Source organism: Apteryx mantelli, chromosome 4 (assembly GCF_036417845.1).
Source record: "Apteryx mantelli isolate bAptMan1 chromosome 4, bAptMan1.hap1, whole genome shotgun sequence".
In the NCBI taxonomy this organism is placed as follows: Eukaryota; Metazoa; Chordata; class Aves; order Apterygiformes; family Apterygidae; genus Apteryx; species Apteryx mantelli.
In genome coordinates this window covers 12,289,033-12,299,611 of record NC_089981.1, presented here as the reverse complement: position 1 = coordinate 12,299,611, position 10,579 = coordinate 12,289,033, and the positions used below count along the sequence as shown (strand labels likewise).

At 47.6% G+C, this 10,579-nt stretch overlaps 1 protein-coding gene across 1 annotated transcript; it reads right to left on the bottom strand.

The window, feature by feature from the left end:
* Positions 1–830: 830 nt before the first annotated feature.
* On the bottom strand, positions 831–1,724 carry LOC136992046 (olfactory receptor 4S2-like; the record flags this gene model as incomplete). The annotated part of the gene is made up of 1 exon (XM_067295727.1): positions 831–1,724. A coding segment is annotated over exon 1 (894 nt), but the record flags the coding sequence as incomplete, so codon positions are not given.
* Positions 1,725–10,579: the final 8,855 nt, after the last annotated feature.

Sequence of the window (10,579 nt, the reverse complement as noted above, 5' to 3'; positions counted from 1 at the left end):
CGACAATATCCTACAGTGAGCAATTTATCTTTCACTTGGATCTTTGATTCTCTATTAGTAATAAACATTAAAATGCAAAATCTGAGGCAGAGATGAAGGGCAGAGGGGATGGTCAGGAAGGAGGGCATTAGTGATATGTGAACTACTGCAGAAAGGCAGAGAGTTGCTGCACTGGAATGGGAAGGGGAGAAGCTTCTCCTCATATCATCTGCATCAGCAAATGACCCAACCAGCATCTAATATCAGCAGTTTAATTGCTAACCCATGGATTCAGCATATGACAATGCAGTGCTCCTAAGAAGGCATTTACTCCAAAGTAAAGGGGAAGGAAGCCTTTGGTACAATTGCTTCCAGCAGCAGGTGACCAACAGCCTTGCAGACACCTTGGGCCATCGTTTCCTAGCTGAGTAGATTACAGAGTAGATGGAGTTTGTCTGACGGAAAGTTTACACCTGGGAGAGCTCGGACTAATGGGATGCTCTGCCTGGAACACATTTTAATATTTTTGATAGCATTCATTTATTTATCTGCTGGTGTCTCAGCAGTGCTTGGAAGCCCCAGTCCTGGGCCTGTGCTATTCAAGAAGAGAACATAAAGGGAATCCCTGCTAGTCACAGAGTTTACAATGCCATTCCAATCAAAACATGAACTTTCAGGGTCTTCCTAATTACTGCAACAGCTAAAACCAAGCTTTTCTTCAAAAGGGAGCTTTCAGTAAATTTTCCAAAATGGAATTATAGTGAGAGAGACTTGATTTTCTCAGCTCCTGAGAAAATGTTACCACAGTTCTACACCTCACCCTTTTCACTCCAGACTTTTCTATTCCATAGTTTTCTCATGGCACTTTTCATCTCCTCATTTCTCAGTGTGTAGATGAGTGGGTTCAGCATGGGCGTGATGACAGTGTAAAACACAGCCACGCTCTTGTCCTCTGAGAGATTGCTGGATGGGAGTATGTAGGTGAATGTGCATGGCCCAAAGAAGAGAATCACCACAGTAATGTGGGACCCACAGGTGGAGAGGGCTTTGTACCGTGCTTCGGACGTTCGCCTTTTCAAGGAAGACAAAATGACAATGTAGGACGTGACCAGGATGAAGAAAGAGACCAAACAAATCATTCCACCATTGGCAACGACAATGATGCCTGCAACATAGGTGTCGGCACAGGCCAGTTGTAGTAGGGGATGGACATCACAGAAGTAGTGGTCAATTTTGTTGGGGCCACAAAAAGGGAGGCTAACGGTTATGAGGGTCTGCACCAGGGAGTGCACAAAGCCCCCCACCCATGAACCCATCACCATCCAGCCACACACACGCCTGGTCATGAGGGTGGTGTAGTGCAGGGGTCTGCATATGGCAAAGTAGCGATCATAGGCCATCATTGTGAGGATGAAGGCCTCAGTGCCGCCGAAGAAATGTAACCCAAACAGCTGTGCCATGCAACCCCCAAAGGAAATGGTTTTCTTCTCAACAAGGAAGTCAGCAATCATTTTGGGAGCTGTGGCAGAAGAGAAGCAAAGATCTGCAATGGACAGGTGGCAGAGAAAGAAATACATGGGGGAGTTCAGACGCTGACTGCTAACTACAGTGACAACGATGAGCAGATTTCCTGCCACAGTAACAATATAGAAGAACAAAAACACCACAAAACATATTTTCTGCACCCCTTGGTTCTTTGAAAGGCCCAGAAGAATGATTTCCTTCACGCTGCTTACATTCTCCATGTTGGTCAGTCGGGTGGCAATATGCAATATACAGCTTACACACCTGGGAAAACAAAGACAGACACATGATTCATCAGCATTTTTTTCATTATTAATAATGAGTTCTATATCAGAAGTGGATACAAACCAAGAAAGATATAGCATTGGTATTAAGCTTATGAAGTGTTTAGTTTCTGTCATGTATTTTTTCACAGCTATTTAATTCTCCACAGTACAAAAATTCTGCCATGGCTTTGGTGGCACGGAGATAGGTGCACTCTGTGGTATGTTCCTTAATCCTGGTCCTCCAGGATTTTGAAGGACTGGCTCCATGGCTGGTAGCCTTCCATGCACTAAGGACAAGGCCAGAGTGTTCACCTTGGGCACTACAAGGCAGATAATGCAGTATGTTTGCCCTCAGGGGAGACAAAGTCCCTGACAGCAATCTTTGTAAAATGGGTGTCTTTAAGAATACCTGGAAATATTGCTCAGAATGATGATTTGCTTTATAAGTACACGTGATCTTTGAATTCTTGTTTAGAAGGGAAATGTAACCACAGGCAGAGAAAAGAACTCTCTTGTGTATATACATTTTGAAACGTAAATATGAAATGTCACAGGCTGAAAAATGAGTTCTGGGAAGGTTATCTATCATGGAGGGGAAAAAAATTGCACATATGACTTAATGGAGTATTTCACATTGTTCTAAATCTCAGCATTGTTTCTATCAGAGGAAGGAAGAATGAAAGACTCTTGTGAGATCTTCTCTCCCAGCATTGTACTGATTTTACCTAGTATGATTTTTGATACACTCTGCGTGATGCTTTCAAGGGTTAACTTAGCTTAATGAAGCTAATCTAACTAAACTCCTTCAACAGCCAGTATAAGTCTCTCTGTAGGCTGATTCAGAATGACTGAATTAGGGTCCTTTGCAGAACCCTTTTTTTCTCCATTCACGATGAGGAGCTTAAGCAAATTAGCACCACCAGGTTAGAATGACCCTCAGAGAATAATCCTTTTTGGTGCCTGAAAGTAGCTCAGAGCTTTTTGTAATGCCATCCACCTTTTTTAGGTTATGGCTGAATTCCTTGTCCCTAGGCATTTCTACATCCATACAGTTTCTCATTCGAGACAAAGTCACATTCCAGCATAAACATGGGACTTCTTTGGTTCACCCTGTGTTCCAGCTATAACCCATCGAGCATTACGTGTCACTAATAAATGAGTAGCCTACATCTTTAGAAAGAGTGTAACGTCTCTAGCTTGCCATTATGCACCCAGACCACCAGAGTTCCCTTGCTCAAAGAAGTCTGGGAACCACCAGATGAAACTCTTCACAGAGAGTTTAAGGTCAGCCAAAAGCAGGCACTCTTTTAATAAAAATATCCACTGTATGGGCTTCCTTCTAGGATCAAAACATTCCCCGTCAGCTGGTGTTAAAATGCACCATTTTAAGCCCTGCAGAATTACATCACAACCAGGTCTTCTCATTTGTCTTGGTGATCTGTGAGCAAATCTGCGGAATGATTCTGTTAAGCCAAGTTATCTACCAACTACTTCAATCTGCAGCATAATCAGAAATTCTCGTGCAGGCACAAAGGGATCAAGCATCCACAGGAAACACTGAAACTGAGAAAACCCAAGATTACTTTCAAACCCACAAAGTGAAGCCGAGAGAGGAAGTGGGCAAAGTTAGGGACTTTTCCTATGCTTACAGTTGTACTTACACTAGATGAAAGTTTTTCAAGCAGAAGGGTAAACTTTACATGGATGGTTCCCCTTCAGATATTTCTACAAGGAAAAGGAACAGTAAGAACAACGGGAGGTCAGTTTCTCCCTCGTCTTACCAGGTCGTGATCCTTTCTACCCCTCTTCCTTCTACTGAGCAACGATGTAGACTTCTCAACAAAATAAATGACAGGGATGAAATGAGCACACCTTTATGGCTGTGCAGTACCCAGTCGAAAAGAAATAGCTGGGCTCCATCCAAGCCAGAGCAGGACTGGAAGCATACCACAGCAATCGCAGGGCCATATTTAGGCAGTCAGAAAGGAGTGACCAAGAGAGAAATGGTCAGGGGAAACTATATGCCTGAATACCAGCAGATGGCAAATTCCTGAGCTAGAAACATGGTGTGCATCTACAAAAGGACCGATTCACAATTCAGACAGCTCGGCTATGTGTCTTGCTTGATAAGGTCCTTTCCATCACCACCAAACTGCATTTAACAAACTACCCATCTGTCTGATCTCATCTCATCAACTTAAGTCATGTAGGCACCTGTACCTAAGCTAGGCATATTACACCTGACCAGTCTACTTGTAGATGTGATGAATCATGTGCTGCCGGTACCCGTTTCTTACTGCTGACTCCAAGAGGATTACTAGAATGACTAATTCAGTAGAGGATTGCCACCAGTTATGGCTTATCTCTTCAAGTGCCTTTGCAGGGGTAGACCTGAGCTATATGACATAACGCAATCAGCTGCAAAATAAAATGAATCTCATGTGTACTCTTAACATCTCAAAAAGGGTGAGAAATTGCACCATCTCCTTACTGCATGCATTCTTCCCTAAAATCTCAGGTGGTTATGGGAAACAAAAGAATAATATCGAAGCAATCTAATCTGCGGCTGTAGAACTAGCTCTGTATATGATTCTAGCCAAAGACAACTAGAGACAGTTGATAACTTCAGTGGAAGTTCCTTTCTGTATTTTCACATTTGTTCAAGAAGAAAGGAAAAGGAAGAGGAAAGCAAAGCAAAGCAAAGCAAAGCGAGAAGGCAGAGAAGCTGCAAAACTTACCTCGCCTGTCTTTAGAGATGTAATATTTTGTGTAAGGGCTGTACAACTTTATCTCCTCAACTTCTGTCTTCCCTGGTATGAATGTGTTAGAGCCCAGCATCTTTAAAGAACACAGAATGGCTTCTGGAAAGCTTCCAAAACTTGCTTAGGAGGTGGCTGTTAGTGTATAATCCAGTCCCATCTAATTTATTACTTGCTTTCGTGTGTCACAAGTGTATCTTGATGTTTCCTGCCTGTGTGAGAAGTGGTTTAATAGGCTGTGTGGATGATGTGACCTGGGTGTGCTGAATGATGCTTTCATACCCCAGCAGCTGCAAAAAGGGCTGAGAAGAAAACCGTTTAAGTACCAACCTTTAACCCTCTCCCAGGAAATCTTCCACCTGAAGGGCTCTTGGGGCTGGAGGAGGGAGGGGTGGAGGCTTGGTGAAGGGAAGGCGTGAAAGAAAGGGGCAAAGGAGGAGAATGAGTTCTGTCTTGACTGAAAAGTTTAAGTAAATATATTTTAAAGAAACAGTTGTCAGTCAATGCTTTTATAATGATATCACAAAGGCATTTCAGGGTTTCTCCATAAGAAATAACAGTCAAAGGAGTAGCTGAGTATTCAAGTGGACAAGCATATGCATGGACCTATCCAGCTAACGCTTCTCGGAGTTCTTCCTTACTCCAAGCTGATAGTTGTATGGATTTCCCATGTGTAAAGGGCCATTAGGTCCACTGCTCTGGCTTCCTAGCATTGTGAATGCTAAAACAGTCCATTTGTAATCTAGATATTTTCTCTCCTTTTTTAACTTCTGTGTATTCCAAAAAATATGTAAAAGAGAAATCTTCATTAAAGGAAAAAAAGAAAGAAACCTCAAGCTGTAGGAAGAGTCACCATCCTCCAGGGATGGTAAAGAATTCCTATCACAGGAGTCTTTTAAGGACAGGTTGGGCTCATTTCTCTCACGAGTGGTTACGATGAAGTTTTTATAGGGACAGAAGATGTCCTGGGTGACCTCTTGATGACCCTCCAAGTCCTATCTCACCAGAAATTTCATCACTGGAAATCCAGTGAATAAAGCCTCCTTGCAAGAATTTGCATGTTTTAACAGAGGTCAGTGAATTACAAAGTCAGTCAAAAAAATCCTTCATTTACAAATTGGGAAACTGAGGGAGGACATCACCTATTTAATGCCAATGGAAGTCAGCGAATTTAACCCTGACTTAGTCACTCTAGGCTCTTCTGCGGAAAAAAATGAATGTCTCTGGAGGCAGATGCATCTGATCTACCTCAGAACTGATTTTAGGATGCGATTAGGTCTGAAATGGACATCTAGCTTTTAAATAAAATAATTTAGGGCAGACAAATCTCACTGTCACGATGGGCCCCATCTTTCTTAACCTGAGCAGCTGCAGTCAAAGGTGAACCTATGAAATGAAACCAACGAAGGAGGACAGCAGAGAGGTCTCATGGTTTCTAGTGAAATCTCTGCTAAAGCAATATTGTAATCAACCATTAAAGGACTTCTCCAAAACTTGTTAACTGACATGAAATGGCTTCAGGAATACTGCTACTCCATAGAATTAAAACAAACAAAAAAGAAAAGTTTTGACCCCTGTTAGTTCTTTGAATGTTCTGGTGCAGACATTTTCCCTTCTTTCTCTGCCCTCAACTTAATTTCAAAAAATCAGATTTAGATCCATTCCTTTTAAATCCAGCCCTTCACTTGCTCACAAACTGTTTTAGTGTTAATTAGATCCACGCACCAGCCAACCCAGAAAGAGAGTAATGGAGACACAAAGGAGGGAAGGATTGAGGGCAGGAGCCAAAAATAAAAAATAAAAAATAGAAAGTCTGGAGAGCTGGATGGAGAGGCAGAGAAATGCCCTTTCAGCCCTGCAGCAAGAGGCAAGTGCCAGTGCCAGGAAGAGAGGTGACCCTCCCAGCAGCTACTGGGAAGACAGTGAGATAAGGTGCTGTGGCTGGGAGCTGAAAGCTTTCTCAGAAGCACTAGGGTGAGAGGCCTTGCATGGCACTGCGTAAGGGGAACGAGGCATCCGCAGTGTGGGGCGAGACGGTGGTGGGGAAGAGATTTGGCACAGGGACAGGAGGGTGGCTGATGGCTCAGCAGGAGCTGTGTGCTGCAGCCACATAGGGAAGGGAAAAGCTCCTTACAAGCACCTTTCTCTCCACTGCCTGTACAGACAGCCTAAGGCAACTAACTCATCTGGAGATGGCCATCTTGGGCGAAAGCTGGGAGAGATGAGTTCCCCCTCCAGCCCTCTGGGGACAGCGATGGAGAGGCTCAGGGTGTAGGTGAGGAATTGGTGCTCTTCTCTACACACACAGAAGCACCACGCATCACTCCAGGACCCCTGTGTGTTGACCAGAGCAGCCGTGGCACCAGCTGAACGGTCCCCTAGGTGTTCAGGCCTGAAGGATGTTTCTATACAAGCCCAAAATAGCCAGGATGAAACTCATCCCTGCTGAGAGTGGCCTCCCAGGAGCTGCCAGAATGCACTGGAGTCCTGCAGGCTTGGCCTCAAGTCAAAGTGAGGGAAGAGACTCCCTGTAAGGTTCAGGGTCCCAAAGACATGCCCAACATCCTGGGTCACTCTTCCTCCCCGCACTCTGCATGCTCTGCTTAGCCATGCTCTGTGCACCATGTCCCCTTCCACAAGGGGGACCACGTAATGAGAAGAGGCCCTGGCATGGTGTGCAGACAAGGATCGCTCTCACCCAGCTCCCTGGTCCCCAGCACAGCCCTGCTCGGAAGGGGCATGTCACCAGCTGAGCTGCTCCCACCACAGTAGAGATGCCCTGGCTCTGCTGGGGGCTGAGCACTGCTGCCCACCTCCCCTCAGTCCCCTCTGCAGGCTGCCCCACCCTCCCACACCTCCTCGCCAGCAGGGATTTATACAGCAGTCTCTGCAGCAGTGTCTCTGGGCACTTGGCTTCCTTCTCCGCACGTTGCTTTCTCTGCAGACGCTTGTCAGAAGGTGACTTTCCCAGAGCCATGGAGCCGGTGGTGACGGTTGCTCCTGAAGAGGAAGTAAATGACCGGGTTGGTGCTGCTGTCCCAGAGAGATGAGCCAGGGACCATCAAAAATGGGAATTTACCAATGTTTGGCATGCAACAGCACAAGGGCTTCATCCACTGATTCTAATCCCATTCCCGGCATGAACATGTTGCCTCAGAGATTAAATGTCGTGGAGTACAGAGGGCTGCAAATGAGCTTTTCTCTGCAAGAGATTCTTGTCTCACAGAATCTCATCCATCAGCCTTATGGAGACTGCATCTTTACTGCTCACTTGTCCTTCTTTCCTTTCCTTCCCTTCCTTCCTTTCCTTTACTCCTTCTTTCTGAGGTGTTTCCTGGGGAAAGACGGAGATCTCGAGAGGCTGCACACACACTACACGTGCTGCAGGCCCTCCTCACCCCCCAGCACAGCAACACCATGGGAGAAGTGGGAAAGGCACCAAGACAGGAAACAAGGGCAGGCAAAGGAGAGCACCACCTTCCCTGGAAGGGGCTGCTCTGCAGAGTGAGGGGGACATGCCCAGGCTGGGGAAGAGAGGACAAAGACCTCTGAGTGAGGGCTGCACACTTCTGTAGGAGGGGAAGAGGGAACACTTCTTCCCTGCTTCAAATTTGACGAGGACACGCCGTCAGAAAAAGACGTGATCTGGGGGCAGGTTCAAAACAGCTCTGGGGACTTTCTCATACAGCCGGTCACTGCCCGTGGAAATCACAGCTGTGGGGTGCTGAGGGTGCCGGATGTGTGCGAGAGGCCCAGACCCTGCCTGCCGAGCTCAAGGGAGAAAGACCCTGGGACATCTTCTTCACAGGGGTGTGTGCGCAGCCAAGGAGGTGCCAGAGGTGCAGAGCCTGGCAGACCACAAGAGACGGCCTGCAAACTGACCCCCAGCCGTGCTGCTGGGGCCGGGGCCTGCCTGCAGTGAGGCAGCCCAGCCGCTCACCTGCTCTTTACACCAGCAAAGGGGGGCTGCAGCGGAGAACCCCGTGCCGGGGCAGCAGGGTGGGCACAGGGAGCAGCTCTCACAGCAGACGCTGCTCCCTGGGCCCGAGGGAGGTGACCGCTGACCAAATGCTGACCCAGCTGCATTTCTGCTTCCTGCTGGCAGGGTTCCCCTCCAGTTCTTGCTCAGCCTTTCACTTCAGCACAGGGACAGCAGGAAGAGGCAATCCCCCTCTGGTGGTCTACCACCACCACCACGTGTTGGCATTGCCGCTTTCACCCTGCCTGAAAACTTGCTTCCCCGAGGTGGCCAAAGCTCCACCAGAGCCTTCCTGTGAATGTGGCTCACTTCTCCTGAGCGAGAGAGCCCCAAGAAGACCACAAGGGCTTGTTTGCTGGCAGAAGAAAGCCAAAGTTTATTGGGCGAGGACCAGGACCGTGGTGGAGGTTGCAAAGGGGAATACAGGCAGTGCTTGGGGACCAAGTCCAGCAGAGCAGCACTATGCCAGGCTTGTGGCCCTGTCCCCACACCCAGCTTTGGTCACCTCCCTGGTGGCAAGAGGGCCACCAGCCATGGCGTGGGGCTCTCCGTCTCCTCCCGGGCTGCCTGTGGAGATCAGCATCTCCACTCCTGCCTTGCCAGCAGGGATCTACACAGTGGTCTCCACAGCAGTGTCACCGGGGCCTTGGCTGCCCTCCTCACATGTTGCTTTCTCTGCAAACACTCGCCGGAAGGCCACTTTCACAGAGCCCTGCAACCGGCGCTGACGGCAGCTCCTGACAAGGAAGTAAATGACAGGATTGATGCTACTGTTCAGAGACGCCAGCAAGAAAGACAGATTTTCAGGAAATAATTCTTTTGAATAAGCAACACTGAGTATTATTTCTACACTGTAAGGAAACCCAAAGGCAAAGAAGATCACATTGAGCAAGATCGCAACAAACAGTCTCCCAGGGTGACGCCTCTGTGAGCCATATCGAAGTCTGATGAGCAGGATCAGGTTGGAAAGGAATGGGAAGAAAGAGAAAATGAAGGAATTCACAATGCCTAGTTGTAGAAATATATGTCAACAGTTCATATTAAAGGGGGAATAACAACCCAGAAAAAACAAGCAAACAAAAAGTCCAGAAAGAAACCAGATTACCCCACACACAATTCCGGACAAGCACTTTGGGCGACGGCATCGGTGCCAGACTGGGAATAAAACAGACAGACACCTCTCCATGCTCATTGCTGCCAGGAGATACATGCTGGTAAAGTACCACAAGAGAAACAGATCCATCAGGAGATATTTGGAAAAGATATAGTTATATAATGGAGAACAAGAGATTTCTATAACCATGTCTAGCGGTAATATAACAAGAAGAAAGAGGAGCAAAGAGAAGTCGGTGATGGCCAGGTTCAGAATGTAGACGGTGAAGGGGCTCTTCTTCATGTGAAAGCCCAGGAACCACACAACCATCCCGTTCCCCACTAGCCCACACAGAGACACTCAAAATTATCACCGCTCTGTAATCTCTTATGCACTGAGATTCTGCACTCCTCTGAGAGTTTGTGTATCCTGTGGCCGTGTAGCTCAGAGAAAGGGCTGTTGTGTTGGTGTCCACCATGGTGAAGCCCCTGCTGTTGGCGTCATCTTGTCCCTCTCCTCTCTCCCGCCACCTCCTAGGAGAGACAAGGAAGGAGAGAGGAGATCAGGGGCATCAGCACTCCCAGCACTCGCCTTCCCTCCCCACTGCCCCACGCCAAGCCACGGGCTGGGGTGGGAAGGACCACCTCCCCCTGTGAGTAACCGGGAAAGGCCTGGAGAGAGACTGTCCTGGGGCAGCAGGGAGAGGTGGAGACAGGCTGGAGGTTCGGGGAAAGAGACATCTGGGAGAAAAAGAGAGACAGAGAGCGGTGCGGATGGGGTGGAATCACTGCAAACAGGGGATGTCAAAAAGGAGGGGTCCTGGAAAGTCCCAAGAGCAATGGAGAGCTGCTCCCACAAGATCCGCCTAAGTCCACAGCCTCCTCCGGGCGCAGAGAGCCCATGTGTAAACATGCAGAGCTCCCTGAGCTGCTTAGCCATAGGCTTGCAAATTGACACCAGCCTCATCTAGCTGTCACCA